The 19769-nt window shown below is 39.0% G+C and overlaps 1 protein-coding gene across 1 annotated transcript in view; it reads right to left on the reverse strand.

Annotated features, from left to right (window-relative positions):
* Positions 1 to 8014: 8014 nt before the first annotated feature.
* LOC149265001 (vignain-like) overlaps positions 8015 to 19769 on the reverse strand; it is a 154515-nt gene continuing 142760 nt past the window's right edge. Inside the window, exons 2-3 of the mRNA XM_089401475.1 lie at positions 8249 to 8389; positions 8015 to 8128 (exon numbers count right to left, since the gene is read on the reverse strand). Coding sequence (XP_089257601.1) covers positions 8015 to 8128; positions 8249 to 8389 — 255 coding nt within the window. The remainder of the gene's footprint in view (positions 8129 to 8248; positions 8390 to 19769) is intronic.

Here is a 19769-nt window from a genome sequence, read left to right on the forward strand (position 1 = left end):
ATAGTTTGAATGCCCTGTCATATGAAGATAATTACTGTTTAAGCAGAAGAAAACAAAAAGCATTGTCTCCTTTGTCTGAAGATGAGATAGATCTACTTTTGAGAGGTCTTGTTACAGCCCAAGCTACAGCAGATTTGCAGTGCACACATAGTCAGGAAAGTGTTGGTGAAACTTCTTCCTCTTTTGAAAAAGATGACTGTCTTATAATCAGTTTTGTAGACCAGCAAAAAGATAATTTTTTCTTTCACAAAGATGATAAGGTTGACATGTTTGATAATCTCAAATATTGTTTTTTGTTTAAGAATGACCTACAGCACATTCACACCACAAAAGATCAAAACATTCAGGATTTCCATTCAGATTCCTCTTCATATGTTTCATGTGCTGAAATGTTTTTCCAAGAAGAGATCTGCTCATCCATTTGTTTAGAGTTTTTTGAAGCCTATGAGCATACTTTTACTGAAGCACATGATGAAGGCAGATCAGAATTTGAAACAAAGGACACCTTGTTCTTTCAGCAGGAGGTGGCAGTGGCAAATCTTCATGTTTTTCACGATCCTCTAGCAAGTTTGTTGCAGCCAACAGTGAAAATGTTTATTACAGTGTTTTGTTGCAGCCATGGTCAACTATGTTTTTGGATGCCCAGTGATAGGTTTGTACTGTTGACCAGAAGTTCTGATAGGAAGAATCAGTCAAGAAGCCATCTTCTTGATTGGTTGCATTGGCATTTTGATATAGTTTGAGGATATATTGTCTTGTAAGAAACACAGGTGGCCATGTACTGCCACCAAGCTTTTGTTTTAAGTTTCAGGTCTTAGTATTTATGAGTACAGTTTGTCGAGTCAGTTGATTAGTCCTTTCAGTTTTAAAATTGAGTCATCAGTTTTTAGTCACGCATTTTAGTTTGAGTTTTTCACTCCATTGCCCAATGGACGAAGGCACTGTCTGCTCTCCCAAAGATCTGTCGTTCTTGGCACCTCCAAGGAGCTACCATCCCCATTGGAGCCAATGTTAGTGTCAGTCTTTCCAGCCTTCCTCCAGTGATCAAATATGCTCTTACAAAGTGGTCTGAGAGTGTCCAGGTCAAATTTTGTCATTTCAAAGAGTTTTCAAGCAAAATTTGGTCACTAGGCATTAGGTCTAGGGTTTACTTTCACTCCTTCTAAAGTTGTCCAAATTTCGGTCCATGTCATCATTTTGCTGAGTCTATCATCATTCATAGGGTTTTCATTATCATGTCAGTGTCTAATGAGTCATTTTACACCTTGTTCATGCTTCAGTTGTGCCTAGGCAAGGTCATTTCCCTCTCCTAGGGTTTTGAAAGCTAATTTATCTTGGATGGTCAAATCATTAGAAAAACTTGTATCCAGAGGTTCATACACCTTCCCCTATCTTTCATGTACCTTATCAAACACTTCCCATCACTGAGATCCCCCAAATTCCTCATTTTTGCACAAACCCTAGTTTCTTGCCACAACTTGGAAATTTTCTAGGCTAGGCCTATGTTTTGCTCTTTTGGACCCCTTCCCCTCACTCCATCTCTAAGATTCCACTTTCCCCTACTTCCTAACATCCCTCCCTACTTCCCAAAATTTCCCCAAGAATTTAGAAGCCCCTTATCCCCTTCATTTCGCTTCATTTCCACAAAATTCCTTGTTTCACACATCGGGATAAGTTTCACTCAAAAGATGTTTCAGAGCAATAAAAGATGAATTTTGGAAAAATGAGAGAGGTTTTTGTCCAAAACATGCCAAATAAGAAACACCTCCCTCACTTTTTACACAGGTGTCATGGTTTTAGAGAAATGTCAAAAATACAATCTCCTCGGGAGAATTGATGCACCTCTGAAATGACCTTGGGAAAATCAGGTTTTCTCCTAGCTTGGTTGGCCAAATAAATTTCTTGGTGAGTCAAAGGATAACTAGACAAAATTATCTTTCCAATGAGCTATCATGAGCTCAATTTTGAGTTGAGGAAGGCATTCAAAAGTTGACTGCAACAGCACTCTGCCTTGAGGCAGCTTCATTTTGGCACATTTTGACCAATCTTGGGAGATTTGATTTTTTACAAGGAAAATAAACTCCAAATTAAAAAATTCTGGTTGTGTTGGAAAGTAGACTCAAATACCTTTCCAACGAGCTATCCTGCGCCCAATTTTGACACCGGGAAGGCCTCCAAAAGCCTTCTGCAAAATGAACTATGTAGCTGGGTGCGCGCTACGCATTGGGTAAGGCGCGCGGCGCATCAGGCACAAAAACACAGTAAAAGATTACATGCGCGCGACGCATCAGAGGTGCGTGGCGCACTGGGTACTAAGCCTAAAATTTGTTTGGAAAGGCATCAAATCGCCTCCTCTCTGTACAAATTTGCAGGTAGGCTCACATCCACCACTTGTGCTTGGCTTTTGAAAGATAAATGTAATGGGTTCATGAAAAGTTTGCCGTGGATATCCAAGTTTGAAGCACTCCTTTTGTCAATATAAAAAGTGTTGTAGGGTTTGAAAACAATGTGTTACCAAGGTTGTATTCTTCCTCATTTCCCTTTAGCATATTTGGAACTTGAAGACAAAGACATCAAACCTTCATTCCTCATTTTCAACAAATCTAACATACACTTGGCACAGACTTTCAATACCATGGAGGCGGGCACCAATACATCATATGACCAAGAAAACGACTCTACAACAGAATTGCATGCACCGGGAGGGCACTAAAATGTCGAAAAGGGAGGATAGACTCCGAATCTTGGCCGAAGCCTCTTTGGCTGAGCATGTCACTTGATGAGGCACCTTCAGCCCAAATTTCAACAAGTTTGGGGAAAATTTTGTCAATTTTGAAATTTTTGTGTAAAAAACAGGTTTTTTGGCTCAACGCGTAGCGCGCCGCGCGCGACCCATAAGATTGGGAGGTCAAAATCACAAATGGTTTGCATTTTTGGATTTGTCATGATGAAATATACATGCTCAGCTATTGCCAAGGCATTTCATCAAGGTTTGGGTCCCCAAAAGGTCAAAAAACATGCAAAAAATGACCTCACTACCCCTTTTTGGACACACAGGAAGCAGTCTTGGGAGAATGCACTTTTGGAGGGGAAAATGGACATCAAATTGGGAAATTCCACTTGGGTTGGAAAGTAGACATCCAGGGCTTTACAACAAGCCAACCTAAGCTCAATTTGGATGTCGGGAAGTGCCCCAAATGCAGGTGGAAAGGCGCGTGGCGCATAGGGCTCAGGCGCGCGGCGCATCAGGGTTTTTGGCATAATTTTCATCTTCAGCTCAGGAAACGAAGCCAGTTTGACCAATTTTTACTTGTGATGGGATTTTTCACCCTTCTTGATGTAATTAATGGAAATTTATGTTGACTTGACACTTATTTACCTACTCTAGATGATTCATTCATAAAATAGCAAAAATTTAATGAATGAATTGGTTTCCTAGCTTATAGAGGCAAGTTGTTTTGACTGCCTAGATTGTAGTGCTTTGTTTAGAATTGGTTGAAACAGCTCCTAGGATGATGAGCTCGACCCTAGAGGCAAGGGAAATGTGTTAGCTTGCCTATATTATGTATTTTCTTAGTCATTTTCAGAGTTGGACTCTTGGGAATAGCTTGATACACTATTGTACATATTTTATCTGCAATTTTGGCAAAGGATAGACCAGGGTTTTGTAGCACTATTTGGGATTCATGTGGCCTTATGTGTTGATGGTGTGTTTCTCTTAGTACTTGTAAGTTGTGTATGTGTACCACTTTCCTTATTTAATCTTCTGCAATTAAACAAATGAAGTGTTAAGGTAGAATCCATAAATTTGCTATGCTCTGCCTTCAAGTTTGTTTAATTTTCTATGTTTTCTTCAGTTTAAGGAGAATCCTTGAGACTTCCTTGCTCTCCTTAGCTCCTCACCTGTCAGGTCTATTCATTCAATCACTTTAAAGGCATCAAAACAAATCGCCTATCTTGCCCCAAGTAGACCTCTGCAAAAGCTGTGCCTCATCCCTGCACCCAAAATTGCCTTTCCCTTGAATTCAACAAAACTTCAAAAAATAAATTCCATAGTCCTTGTACTTCATACCTAGCCTAAAATTAGTCATCAGTTCAGTCATCTTGAGCATCTTTGATTACCTTTTTCCGAGATTGACCAGAGAGATCCCTCTCCTGTCCTCGTAGGGCTAGCTACGAGGCTGAGCTTGGTTTGATGTTGCCTCGAGTTTTGCCTTCTTCAGCCTGAGGAAAATTCGAACGCTAACACCATCAAGGAGCAGTACTACCCTGTCGGAAGCTATGAGGACAAATACATCAAATGGACCACACTGCGGCAGGGTAGCAAGATGTGCCGGAGTTCACAAACATTTTTCATACCCTTCGCACGTAGTTGGGTATCAAAGACTCTTAGCTGCATCTGGTACTCAAATACCGCTACTGCCTACACAGATACATCCAAGAAGAGATGGGGTTCTTGAACATCTCCTCACTCGGCACAGCATACCGATACGCTGTCAAAATCGAGCAAAAGTTCAAACAGCAGAAGCGAGACTTTGGATCTGCAAATCCGAAGCCCAAAGGACAAAGCCAAGTCGGGGTGACCCAAGACAACCCATCAAAGCCGCAAGAAAAGATCAACACCACGAAGCCGAAGAAGGACACAGGAAACTGGTGTGAGTTCCACAAGAGTCCCACTCATAACACAAGTGAGTGTCGAACCAAGCAGTCGCTGGTGGCTGAGTTGAAGGCTTCCGAATCAGATGCATGTTCTGAACCTGAGCCAGAACCTGACAAGGGGAATGACAAAGGGAAGCAGATCATTGATGCGGATCCCAGCGCCACTATTGCCACTGCCAAGATCCAGAAGAATGACCCTGCAGATCCAGAAGAGGGGGAGCGTCTTTTCCACTCACAGATGTGGGTGAAGGGTTCGCCACTGCAATTCATTATCGACAGTGGCAGCCAAAAGAACCTCATTTCAGCAGAGGTCGTGAAGCGGTTGGGCCTACCGACTACACCACACCCGCAGCCGTACAGTATCGGGTGGCTTCACGAAGGACGAGATCTGAAAGTTTGCCAGCAATTCCGCCTTCCCTATAGCATCAAACCCTTCACAGACGAGGTATTGTGTGATGTTACACCTCTGGATGTTTGTGATGTATTATTAGGCCAGCCATACTTGTGGAGGTGACATGCTGTGTATGAGTCCAGGCCTCGTGCTGTCATTATTTCTTTGAATAATTCATTATACAGGATACCAGAGGTAGCCCCACCTACTGCCACCTCTTTGATCACTACTAATAAAGGCAGCAAGCTCATCTCCCAGACCAGGAAATTCATCTATATGGGGAAGATCGTTGCTACATCCATGGCCCCCGCAAAGGGTTCCTCCACGCAGCAACAGTAGCAAAGGGATACGGTCATGACAGAACACAGGAACAACTTCTCCTCACCCACAGGGGTACCACACAAGCTTCAGGTGGGCAACAAAGTCTGGTTGCATCTGCAAAGAGAACGCCTTACCAGAACCCATCAGAAACTTAGACCACTCCGACATGGTCCTTACACCAGTACCAAGGCTACGAGCAACAATGCTTTGAAGCACATCATTCCTCCATTCCTTCGCTTGCACCGAGTGTTCAATGTGGACCGTCATCGACCATGCTTCCCACCATTTCTGAACACATCAAAGATTGCAGAACAGCTCACCAGGGACCAAGTTCAGTAGATGGAGGAACTCAACGCAATGGGAACCATTGCTTCCTAAGGGGGGAGGAATGATCCAGGTGGATGTTGGTGGCCACTGACCTATCCCATTTGGACCCCCACAACTGTCTCTTTCAGCTTTTTCAGTTTCCTAAATTGTAGCACAGTTTACTATTTTTAGTAGTTTTTCGGGTCCTGAACTTCCAGAGCCGTTTTGAGGCCCTAAACGATGTTTTTGCCTCACAAAGTGGTATTACTCGGATAGATCTTTCTAACGAGCTATTGTACACGTCAAACGAAGATCGTATGCCAAAGTTACGACCCCGGGAAATTGATGTACCAATTTACCCAAACGAGGCCCACAATTTGGGGTTTCATCTTCTAGGGTTAGGTTTTGGAATGTGAAGGGTTTTCCATTGTTTCTCAACAATAAATAGGCCTTCGAGCCTCATTGTAACGCAGTTGAAAAACAGTTCAGAGGCATGTAGCCGAGACATCTCTTCTCAGAGATAAGCTACCATCGCCCTAGCTGGTTTATTTCCATTTCTGGTTGTAAGCATATTTCAGTATTTTCCATTAATGAAATGAAGTATTATTTCCGCTGCATCTTTGTATTTATGGTTATCGCATCTCTATATCTATGGTTATCTCTGTAATCTATTGCGTTCCTGTTTAAATCCGGATCAACTTTAAAATAGGAAAGTGAAAAGAGTGGGGCAGTAGTAAGTACAAAGTAAATCAGATATTAATATTCCATTGCAAATCCATCCCCTGCTGTTTTTTTCTTTTCAAGGTATGCATGTGGTGGTTGCATCAATGACCTTTTTTAATTAAGGCCTTGTACACATTGTTAGTATTAGGAGCAAGGAAGTTTTAATTCAAAACAAGAAATTCTATAAATGAGAAAGTTAGTCTTGAACACATTGTTTTTGGGAAATTATGTTAGAATTTAAGTTCAACACTGCCAATTCATTGGGATACATGTTTTTATTTTTGGAAAATGATCTTTCAATGTAGGTATGTTTTAAAGTTTACATATATATTGCATGTTTACCATGAAAGGTTGTGTGTTTGTATTTCAGATAATTGGAGTTCATGCCATGATTTTCAATCCGGATGGAAGGACTCTGTTAACTGGATTGCATGAAAGTTTGAAGGTGGGGGCCTCTTTTGGTGCAATGCATTTTATCTATGCTAGTATTAAAATGTTTGGGGTGGCAATTCTTTTAATCCTCTTATAAGGGCCATTTGTAAAATATCTTGCATTGGATAGCAAGTGTTTTCCTGGGAACCTTTAATATGTTATGATGCAGTCGATGTTGGTTGGTCTAAATTGGCTGACCTCAACATACATGAAGGAAAGCTTCTTGGTTGTTCATACGATCAAATTTGTGTTGGTGTATGGGTTGTGGACATTTCTGTATGAATAAGTGGTATCCTTTTATCAATCCATGCACTGATTATATGTCTTCATGACTTTTATCTTCCGTTGATTGTATTCTGTGGTGCTAGTATAAACATAATCATGCAATCCGGATCACATAGAGAGGAAACTGTGATCTATTCAGCTTGTTTGGCAGCTATTCTTTCAACTTGAGTTGCAAAATGTGGGTTTGCATGAGTAAGCTTGAGCATATGAAATCAAAATGGATCATTCTTGCTCCGTAAGTACCAATAAATCTTGGATCGGTAACAAAGGTCAACAGATTAACACTCCAAACCTTAAGCCCCTGAAAGGCTTCCTGAAATATGAGTTGTGAGAATTAAAGTAAAACAAATGGAACTTCAACATGTTAATCACACTATAACACAAGTCTTTTACTTGCAAATCCATTCCAAACACCAAAATTTCAGCCTTTTACTTGCAAATCGATTCCTAACACCAAAATTTCAACCTTTTACTTGCAAATCGATTCCCAACACCAAAACTCCACAGGCCGGAGTTGGTGATTTGAAATGCAAAATGTGCACAAAGAAATGATGGATGAATAACCTTAAGACAAGTTCTTGCATTCAAATCACGGAATGGGTAATCGTGTGGGTAGCAGTGGTTGTTATCTCTCCAACAGGTAGCTAATTTATAATAACATCATCCACATTAAAGGCAGAAATTACTGATGCCATAGGCACAACAGTAAGTGCTACCAACAGGGTATGCATAATAGTCATCGCACTTTGTTGGAAGTGTGACTAGAGATGGAGGGGAAGGGCCAGGGTTTGGAGGATTACACCCATTCTTAATCGGATATGAATGGCTACATTGCGATTCGACATTTTCCAAATGAACTGTCATTGTTTCTTTGCAACCTGATGTACCCTTCTCACCCTAGCTTGGTCCCCATGATTTCTTTACAATCCAGTAGTCCACATCAGCTGACCCATAACCCACCAGCGTCACACCATGATCCAAACTAGTTCCACAATTTCCAGTAAATACACCCTGTCACCCCCAAAAAACCAACAAAACCATTGATCAGTTGACTTGCAATGCATGCATGTGCAAAAAATATGTATTGGAATACCATGTAGATAAAATCTATGCAAAGAATTGGACACTTACAGATTTGCAAAACTGAAAGTCCCTTCCACCACCTTCCATGGCCACACTGATTGGCTGATGTGCTACAACATTCTGTAATGACTTCTCATCATTGGTTGGCACATCTTCATAGCCATCAATTGTTACTACATGGGAAATTTTCTGCAAAACACATATTTATGCTTTATACATATATTGATAATATCCAAAATATTCCCTGTGAACCAATAAAGTTATTTCATTGATAGATATTGCAATCCCCTATAGATACCAGTGCAATGAAACTTTACCCATTTAACTCGAAAGGTTTTTCCGACACAAATTATCAGGGAAAAAAATGGTTATTCTGAGGGAAAAAATAAAAATAAAGCAAAGAAAAATTAGGCTAAGAGAGACGAATGAATTTCTGCACACAATGATGTAGTTGCATGTCAGGGTCTTGAGGTTGTATTCATAGAGGCTAGGTGTTATTGTCCTAAGGTTGTATTCATAGAGGCTAGGCCAAAAACCTTGAATATTGCAAGATTTTTTCCTGTTTCATAAGATTGTATTGTATTTATAGAATTTAGATTCATCATAAAACAGAGAAACCAAAACATGCACAAGATTCAGAAAGACAAGCAATGCCAGCACATTCAAACACCTAAAAAACAAAAAATCGGTGGAGGGATTCAACGATTGATGTATTACAAGGGCCTATGCACAGACCTAAAAGACTTGTTCATCATATACACCAGGAGAAGTTTGCAGTGCTGATGAGCCCCAATTTTTGGTACAATTTGGGCTCATTTGGCCTACTTACCTTGCTCAACCATTCATCTTTTATCACTTATGCATTCATTTCTTAGTATATTCGTGTTATTTGTAGGAAGAAGGGCAGGCATTATATCTATGTGGCTAATACATGATGATTTCAGGTTTTTGGCATTAAAGAGAGCAAAAGACCACGCAAATGGAGACAAGGAGACAACAAAGGTGACATTGCGGGTTCATAGGGAGGTTGTCCACAGTCTTGATGACCTTCCTCGTGATTTTCACCTTAACTCCGAGCTCCAACAGCTCTCCCCCACCGAGCTTAAAGCAGCCAACATGTTCTACAGGATCAGCAGTTTACAGCAGTTTGACTTTCAGTTGGACAGCCAAGCTCCACGAATGGAGGAAGCCAGCTTGATCTTCATTGTGTATAAATATGAAGGCCGTAGCCTTTGATAGAAGCTTTTTTGAACTTTTGAACTGATATTGTAATTTCTGAGCACGAGCTACAGCTCGGTGTTTGTTTTTTGTAAGCCAGTTTTGGCATGACATTAGACTCTTGATTATGAATAAAGGCAACCAGATTTGGATCTAATTCTGAGCTTTTAAGGGAGCTATATCTCTCAGGTTAGGGCCCAACCTAAGAGCAATAGACCTCCTCTTCTTGTAGTGTTATTTGCCTTTCTTTCCAGCACTTTGTTTCCTTGTTTGATATGCATTTCAAGAACACAGTCTGTTGATTTGATTTCTTTAATGAGATTGAGTAGGATTAGCTTATGGTTAAATCACTTTCAGTTGCTTAGATTAGAATAGGAGGATTGTAATTCACTGGAGCTCCAAGAAAAGGTTGTTAGTGCCTTCACTGCCATCTCTGTTTAGAGATTGGGGTGCAGTCTGTACCAACCACCAAAAAAACGCAGTCTTTTTCTACTTTTATGCAAGCTACAACACAGTCATTTTAGTTATAGATCCATCCATGCACTCTGATCTCGAGCCATAGTCATTCATTCCACCTCCATGCACGACTTCTCTTCACGATTTACATTGTTGTTCATTGGTTTAATAGCACAGGTAGCACAGGTTAATGGATTCTCGTTGTTGGTGCAAGACATAAGCAATTTGTTTTATTTACACTGCTCAGTATCATTCCACTTCCTTCTTCTTCTTCTTAACCACGCCTCAAGCCACCTACTCGACCTCTGATTCAGCTCGTTTACCTTTCAACCCTTCCATTGCCCACATAGCTCCATTTTCTTGACCTTTCGTTGCTCCCATCCTTCCATCCACCAACCAACACCGTGCACTCTTTCTCCATCTTATTTCTCTACCCCTGAGCCATCACAAGCTCCATCTCCATCTTACCTATCCACCCATACCGCTCCATCACTTCACCATCACCCAAAACTCCCACGGTAGAACATCCTGTAGAAGTTAGCAGACTTCCTGTAGAATTCCTTAGTTTCCTGTAGGATCCCCTGCAGACATCCTGTAGGAGCCTACAAACTCGGTTGTCGAGCACCTGAACGTTGTGGACTTCTGTGGACTGATGCTAGGGATCCCCTGGGACCTCTCCTAGCCCTCCTGACCTTTCCCAAGCTTTCTCTCCCTTCGCACCACCTCTGCACAGCCAAACCCTAATAAGTAACAAAATCATAATCACTCCATCCACTTAAGAAAAAATACAAAAACAATGTTCTTTTTAATGGAAGTAGTTTGAGTTCATGCATTTCACATCACTAGAAGTAATGGCATCATTTTTAGACATTGGCACTCTCACTATTGCATCATAGAGGTTAAACTAGTCAGATTAGGGTTTACTAGGGTTTCCATGTTTTGGTTGGCTTTCAGTTCATTTTTGCAAAGTAGATTACTTTCCGTTGAGATAGCCTTCGTCCATCATTTAGAAAGCTTCTTCTGAGAACATATAGAAGTTGGCTTGAGCCCTAGCAGACTTATGCCAGCTGACCAAGTGACAGCTGCGACAAGAGCTAGTACTTGTGCATACAGCACCGTCGCTTCCAAGTTTGTACGAACTACCAGGTTGATAAAATTAGAGATAGGAAGCCCCAGGAGTTGTAGCATTATTGCTACAATACTGGAGCCCACAAAGTGCCTTGTACTAGCCGTCATTCAAGACCCAAGTTTTGGCAACATTAAGCCCATGAGTTGCAACTTGTTCAAAATCAGAGGTAACCTTATGTGTAGCCGTTCCAAGGGAACAAGTGTGTAGATCCTTCGCTTCCTTGGAAAACATCAAGTGCAAAATTCGTCCCTCTAACCTGACTAACAAAAAAAATAGATAAATTATTACTCTGCATAAAAAAATGATAAAATAAATAAAAGAGATGTGTTACCAATTTGCTTGCAAAAATTTGGAAAGACCTTGTCGAAACAGAGGAGATTACCCTGGAAAGTAGACCCATCTAAACCCTGTTCAGCAGTTTCGAAATAGAGGAGATTACATTGGAAAGTGGACCCATCTAAACCCTGGTCAGCAATATCTAGATGCCAATGTTTCAGGAGAAACTGAGTGCATCGAAAGTAACAGAGATGACGAGGTCTGTTGTGTCGCATTCCTGAAATAAAACAAAGAAGAAAGGGAGTTGAATCCCCTTTCCCACAACAACAACTGCTTTAAGCCTGCATGTCCTCCACCATGCCCGCGGCATCCGACTTTAAGCGTTCGATGCAGAGAGAGTGAATGCAAATACTGCAAATGATCCCTGGAAGTAGCGTTGAGTGAGGGCAAGGGCGAGGTCTCCACTCTAAGAAGCACCTGGAAGTAAAGTCGAGCTAGGGCAAGGGCGAGATCTGCTGCGTCGCATTCTTATAATTTGTAATTAAATTTCTAACTAACTTAATACCTTACCATACCGGTCGAATCAATCGGATGGCTAAAATTATTTTAATCGTCTAACATTTAAATCAAAGGCTCAGAAATGTACATGTAACCTAAGAGGAAAGTTGATTTCAGAGAGGAATGCCTTACAACGTTATTATGTCAAATAACTATCTATATCTATATCTATATATATATATATATATTAGAAACTTTGTTATGTTACATGCTATATATATATATATATATATATATATACATATTAAATAATTTGATGTTATGTTAAATAACAAGTATGTTATATTAAATAGTTATAGAACTATGTTATGTTATAAACAATAGATATAGAACTATAATATATAGTTATATGATGTTATAACTTTATAATAGGTAAATATATATAATTGTATTTATAATTGTATAGTTATATAGTTATGTTATGAACTATAGTTATGGTTATATATATATATATAGCCATTTTTCTTTGCGGGGTTCGGGTGTGCAGGCACTATTCACCTTGACCAATGGTAGATCGTTATTTTAATCCTCCTTCAACAAATTACAATTTGACACGTGGAATGAGTTTTGGGAAGTTTCGCAGAGTTTTTGGCAAGTTTCACTTTACAAACAATCTCAAATTGAGTTTTCACCTGGTATTCGTGTCAGGAAAAGATTCAGCATGACTTGGGCAGTCTCAGTAATCCATCATGAATTATCGATTTGCAGGTTCGACTCTTCTATAACAAGGGGATCCAGCTTTAGGGTTCAAGGTTAAATGAAAATATCATGAATAATCCCCCTAGTAAAAGCATTATCATGTACAACCAAGTATTTGAGATTTCTCAAATCGAGAAGCTTAAAAGTTAGAGACCCAGAGAACAAATTACTGCCCACAGCCAGGGACTACAGGTTTTCACATTCCCCCAATTCGTTAGGAAAAAAATCTCATAACAAAATTTGTTTTAACGTTCACGTGATCCATACAAGGTTGTGTTGGACACCTAATCTACTAAGTGTTGAGGTGTGGAAGTTGGACAGTCAAAGGGAGTCCAAGGGATTTGGGAAGATGAATCCAACAGTCACAAGAATGTATTATAAATGTACATCAATGTTTATAGAAAATGTAGTTCATTGTTTTATCATTCATGTCTCTTCAGATTCCATGTATGTCTAACATGTTATCAGAGTAGGCATACTCCCGCCCTGCTCCACTTTGAGCCACCTATCTTGTGGCCAATTTTGTGGTAAGTCCTACCTCCTTAGGTTATGCGCCTAGGTACTCTTCCATTTTGAATACCTATTAGTCTAATTTTTCTCTTCCTCTGTAATTTGGGTGAGTTCTACCGATTTGTGTGTTGGTCTGGCTTGTCAGATCCCTAACTATAGCAGTCTGTATAACACCAGCTACATTGCAGGTCCGTCATTTTTTCCACCATACTCATTTGTGCTAGGCTCTTAAGGTTAATGAATAATAAAAAACCCTCGAACTTTTCAGCTTCTTTTGTGTTGGTATTATTGTTTGTTTAAGAGTGGAACAATTTCATGATTTCGGAATTGCATTGAGTGTTTTACTTATAGTCCTAAATGTTGTCCTTCTCTCTGTCGGGTAATGCAAACCAATGCCTCCGCATGAATATTATCTCTACTAGAAAACCCAATTCATGACAACTTTGTCTGCTCCATATGTGCCTATTTCATTCTTGCGCATTAGTTGTAGGCTCCTTCCACTCTGCTCTTTTTTAGGTTTTTTCTCATCTTCGTTGCTAAAAATAGTGGAAACCAAATACGCAGAATCTAGTTCTTCGACTGTTGTTTGCAAGGCCACTTCAAAATATTCACATGTCCTTAACGTTTCCCTCGGTAAATGAAAGGCCCAGTTCGAATTGTTTGCATGATCTTGTGGTGGGACGAAATTTAATGATATATAACTGTGTGGTTTCGACCAACCCTACCCTGTATGAGGTCTCTTCTTATCAAGACTGTTTTCAACAACATTGATGTACGAAAGCTCCATCATAACAATTTATTCTTTATGTTTTGTATGAGTCTTGTCTAAATCGTCTAAATTGAGATTTTTATGGGAGACAAACTTCACATGCCCAGAAAAGTGAAGGTGCTCGTGATTCCTCATAACTGGAAGTCAATAATTTCAGCTATCTTGTTAGTAATATATTTTCAGGTGTGCCAATCACACATATTCTACATTTCGAGTTGTTTAGTTTACTTCATTCAATAAGAAAAGGGTCGACCACCTAGACAACGCTACAGGGTTTCTCCTTGTTTTCTACCTTGTGTGACTGGAATTTTTTTTATGAAACCAACTCACAAAAAGATAGAAAAGATATATAAACACTTTCAAAATAAGCCACTTCGAGGGGGAAACCTCCTTTACATTACACAAATGAACAATTCTTGGATGATATAAATGACAAGACCTCCTTTCTATATATAGGATTCCAAGGGGTCATAATATAATCAGAGCCGACATAACAAAAATAATGTAAGGGAAAAACAATAAAAATAGTGGGCTTTTATGGGGCACAATAATAACAATATGAGGACTACATGGGCACAACAATATAATAAGGGGGTTGTACTAATAACAATAAGGGGTTACACTAGTAGTATAGGGACCTAACATGCCCCTCTCCTTCAAAAAATGTTTCCCTCAACACTTGGGTAGTTCTTGATGCTTTTGTATAAAATTCTTGTCCTCCCATGTGGAATCTTCAGCGGGTAAGTTCTTCCACTTGATGAGATACTCTGAAATTGATCAATTTCGTAGTTTTCGGGTTCTTGTTTTTGTGACTTCTCCATGCTCCAATATGATTTTTACTTCCTCGTCAAGCTTTGGCAATATTGTTTGAACTGGGATCTTCTGCAACTTTTGAATGAGGGGCCACACTTCTTCGTCCTTCTTTCATTCATCCCTTGCTTCATTTATCCAAACTAGCTGGATAATAGAAATAGCACAAAAAAATGCTTCCACATCCTTTCTTGAGAGTGCATCTGCATCAACTTTTTGCTTCCCTTTTTTGTAGATGATTTCAAAGTCATAACCCAACATATTTGTGACCCATTTTTTCTGTTCTTCTAAAGATAATCTTTGTTCTAAAAATTATTTAAGAATATCATGATCCATTTTTACCTTGAAGTGTCTTCCCATTAGGTAAGGTCACCATTTCTTAAGTGCATGTAGTATTGCCAACATTTCCTTCTCATAAATAGCTTAATTGAGATGTAGTCATAAAAATACCCAATCGCCTACATCAAAACTTCTTTAACTGCGATGTTGATTTGTCTGTTGTTTCATTCCATTCTGCACCAAAGTGGCGTTATCCTTTAAAAGTTGGAGAACTTTTTGTTGATGCTCGATGTGATCTTTCACTGATTGAATCTTTTTCTTCTTGATATGTCCTTCTATCTTGAGTTTGAGGAGTGGTAATTTCTTCAAATGCATTACAAGATATGGTCGGATTCATTTCTTGATGCTCGATGTGATATTTCACTTCTTGAACATTTTTATTCTTGATATGTCCTTCTATCTTGATAGTTTGAGGAGTGGTAATTACTAATTCCAGTCAATGCATTACAAGATATGGTCGGATTCATTTCTTCTTTCTCGATGTGATCTTTCACTTCTTGAACCTTTTTATTCTTGATATATCCTTCTATCTTGAGAGTTTGAGTGGTAATTCTTGCCAATGCTTTACAAGATATGGTCGGATTCATTTCTTCTTTATCTGTGGTTGGTTCCTAGTGTATATCCTCTTATTTTGACGTTTCTTGATCCTTTTCTTCCTCCTCTTCACAATCAATGTAAAATAATTTCTTCTTAGCACACTTATGACCTTTAATGTATTTGTTATCACAATTGTAGCAAAGCCCTTTTGCTCTTTTTTCTTCCAATTGTTGTGGTGTCAACCTTGTAGGTTCTGGAAGGCTAGGAGAAACAACAATTCCATCTTTATAGTTTTGAGGGGTAGACTTCCTTGTTGCCATAATTTTTCTTTCCACTTTTCTTGCCAACCTGAATGCATTCTCCAATGAATTGGGTTCCTAAAGACGAACCTCATGTTGAATTTTATCCTTTAAAGTCCCTATGGAGACATCAATCCTTTGCTTCTCTAGAATATCATTTTCCCTTATATTCAATTTTTGAAAGTCCTCAATGTGCTATTTCATTGAACCCTTTTGTTTGAGATTTATCAATTGGCTAAAGAAGGTGTTTCTCTTTGTATCCTCATAATGTGTTATCATTTCCTTCGTGAAAATTGACCACGTGACAAGTGGTTTACAAGAACAACACCCTTTATACCATAAAAATTGATTCGGTTCTAAATAATTAGATGCAATACGTACCTTTTGTAACAGTGGTACACCATGTAGATCAAAATATTTCTCCATCTATAGTATCCAATTTACTGGATCCTTGCCATCAAACTTCCTCATCTCGCTTTTTCTTGATTCTAGGAGCTCGGCCTTGAAACGACTGTAACTCTATAATTTCGAATCTTTAAGTATTGAAATTTTGTCCTGTAATATCCCTCTGAGTCCTCTTTCTAACTATGCAAGTCTGATCGCAATTGGATTCCCAAAGAAATATTTATTCTCAATCTCCTGTGATGACCTAATTATAGACTAGTTTAGTAGAGTGAACTTGTACGATGTTCCACGTGTCACTGTTTCAATCTTAGGTTCTGAAAATTATACCCAAACAAACTACATTCCGTTCTATTTCTGTAACTTCTTACTAAATTTCAATCTGATGCTCAGAGAGAAAGTTATGATGATTTTCCCAAGGTCACCTGTTTAGGATGTAATTCAGAAGTCTGCAAAAACTCTAACTTCCTCAGATCATATATCTGAAAATATAGCAAGACAAGATCTACAATTCGGACCGGATATTCATATCGATTTCTTCTCAAATGGTTTTTTTTTAGCTTCTGAAACTTCGTAGCGAAAATTCCACGATGACTTGTTTTAGATGAAATTTTGCATCTTGCAAAAACCCTAACTTCCTCCCATCATATCTCCGAAAATATAGCGCGAAAAGATCTGAAATTCGGACCCAAGGTTTACTGCGATTCCTTCTCAAATGGATTTTTTTCAGCTTCTGAAACTGCACAAAAGAAACATTATAGAAAAAATTCCATGATGACCTGTTTGGAGTAGCGAAACCCTAGAATCCAAAGCTCTAATACCAAATGTTATGAAACCAGCTCACAAAAAGATAGAAAAGATAGATAAATGCTTTCAAAATAAGCCACTTCGAGGGGGAAACCTCCTTTACATTACACAAATGAACAATTCTTGGATGATACAAATGAAAAGACCTCCTTTCTATATATAGGATTCTAAGGGGTCATAATATAATCAAAGACGACATAACAATAATAATGTAAGGGCACAATAATAACAATAGTGGGCTTCTATGGGGAAAAATAATAACAATATGGGGACTACATGGGCATAACAATATAATAAGGGGGTTGTACTAATAACAATAAGGGGTTACACTAGTAGTATAGGGACCTAACAATTTCTTTCGTGACCTTATGTTTCGGATCGAAGACTTCTGTAGTAGAGATACCTAGCAGCTGATAGCCATCAAGCAGGTTCATTTCGGGCCAGTTTCGTTCACAGGACCAAGGACAGTGTGGTTGGTTCCTTATTGAACATCCAGTTTATCAAAGGCGCTGGACAGTCGGAAAGTGGATGGAAAGGACTTTTTAGCATTGCAACTTACAGGCCTTATTTCAACATAGATACATAGATATACATATGTGCACATTATCCCCACCATGGAATTGTATTTCACTCGAGATTGACATAGGCATGGACATGAATAGGCCAAGTGAGGTTCAAGTATTTGAATCTCATGGTGAGGCCGAATAAAGAGACAAAATAGTTCATATGCATAACTTTAAGCAATAATTGAAGGGTTTTTTGATTTCAACAGCAACTACAACTAAAAGTTTGTGGGCCAAGAACTCTGAATGTGTGATGGGAAAGTAATCAATTTTCGATGACATTCTATGAGTGGGGAAAATAAATGTAATACACTAATGATCCTAGAATTTGAAATCACTATTGCAGAGAAGAGTTTGCAATCTAAAAGAAAAATGGTGTATTTTTTGGTAAAAGTTGATTTTCTGGTGACATTGATTTGAAGCCTTTGTTATTTTAGCTGCTCCCCTATTTTTATTCTTGACTTTTTAGTAAAATAGCTATACTTGATGGAATATTAGAGTTGTTGAATACTCTATTACATTCTAGTGTCGATAGGATGGTAAAAACAAAAAAGGATACTATGTCTGATATTAGAATTTGTCTACAAGATACACAAGAACATATTTATTTTTTGCAACTTGAATCTTAGCTACAAGAAGAGGAGTTATAGAAGTGTAGTCATCATTCTGAACTTGTCTTTGTTCAGGACAATTCTTTGTTTGAGACACACTCCCATCAACAACTAGAAATTAATCAAATCTTTGAGCTCCTCTTAGGAGCAGTTTTACATAAAGATGTAGAAGTTTAGATTCCACTTCCCAAGCTCGTCATCAGACCTTGGGAAGAGCTTGCCGATAAAAAAATAGAACCAGTCTTTGATTTGACAAGGATGTGTCCTTTAATATTCCATATTACTCAAAGCCCATCAAATTTTAGAGTGATGGGTTTCTTCATGGCGGTTCACCTTCACCTGTTCCAAAGTTTGCTCCAGCACATTCACAGCCAAAAGGTTTTAAATGCCAACACTATGATCGAGTTGGCCATATGAAAGATCATTGTTTTGATCTTCATCCATGTGAGCATTGTCATAAAACCACTCATAATTCAAACAGATGATTCAGAAACAAGCCTCCTGTAAGAATAAAGATTCATTTTGGATGGATCGCTTCATGGTAATGGGCTTCAACAGCCAAGAAGATATTTCACTCATACAACAGGATTTATTCTCAAATATTGAAAAGTCATGCAATTGATTTTTTTCCATCTTCTCACCTTGTATCTGATAGAGGGGGAAGTGATGGTCATCTACAAGTTTCAAAACCTCATCAAGTGTGCCTGAGCCACAACCTACCATACCAGATTCAAAGTTGTAACCAGAGACAAAGATGCCCCTGAGCATGCCTTTGGTTGGTGGCCAACCTTAAACCATCTATGCAGGTTGAGAGTTCCTTTTTTATGTTGAGGTTCTGCCTTTTTATGTATGGTGAGACCTCCCTTTCCAGGTTGAATGTCTCCCTCTTCAAAACACTAGGATCACTTCCTCTAATAGAAGACTTCAAATTCTTGCCAGTTTTGGAAGAGTTCCAAGAATTGCATTAAGCATTCTAGAGTTGGTGGTCATCCTTAAACCACCACAGGTTATAGACCTCCCTTTTCCAGGTTGAAGGTCTCTCTCTCCAAAGCATTAGGAAAACTTCCTCCAGTAGAAGATTTCAAATTCTTGCCAGACTTGGAAGAGTTCCAGGAACTGCACTAAGCATTCATGTGTTGGTGGTTATCCTTAAACCACCACCTTATACCAACATTTAATAGAGCACATTCAATCTAGTGCTACCATGCATTTTTTCACATTTTCTATTACAACCCTCTTCTTGGACTCACACATACCCCTTTGAATTAAGGGGGGGATGTTGGACACCTAATCCACTAAGGGTTAAAGTGTGGAAGTTGGACAGTCAAAGGGAGTCCAAGAGATGTTGGAATATGAATCCAATAGTCACAAGAATGTATTATAAATGTACATCAATGTTAATAGAAAATGTAGTTCATTGTTTTATCATTCATGTCTCTTTAGATTCCATGTGTGTCTAACAGTGGGAATGCACACTTCACTTGGAAAGTTTCCAATAAGGCTATTGAATGAGACATCGAACCCCACAAGCCTCCCACATTGTGACAATTCAAAGGGATTTGAATCATTGATGGCTTGTAGGCTCT

This window comes from Pinus tabuliformis, chromosome 6 (genome assembly GCF_031772625.1).
Source record: "Pinus tabuliformis cultivar Carrire ecotype Pingquan chromosome 6, CPIR1, whole genome shotgun sequence".
Lineage (NCBI taxonomy): Eukaryota > Viridiplantae > Streptophyta > Pinopsida > Pinales > Pinaceae > Pinus > Pinus tabuliformis.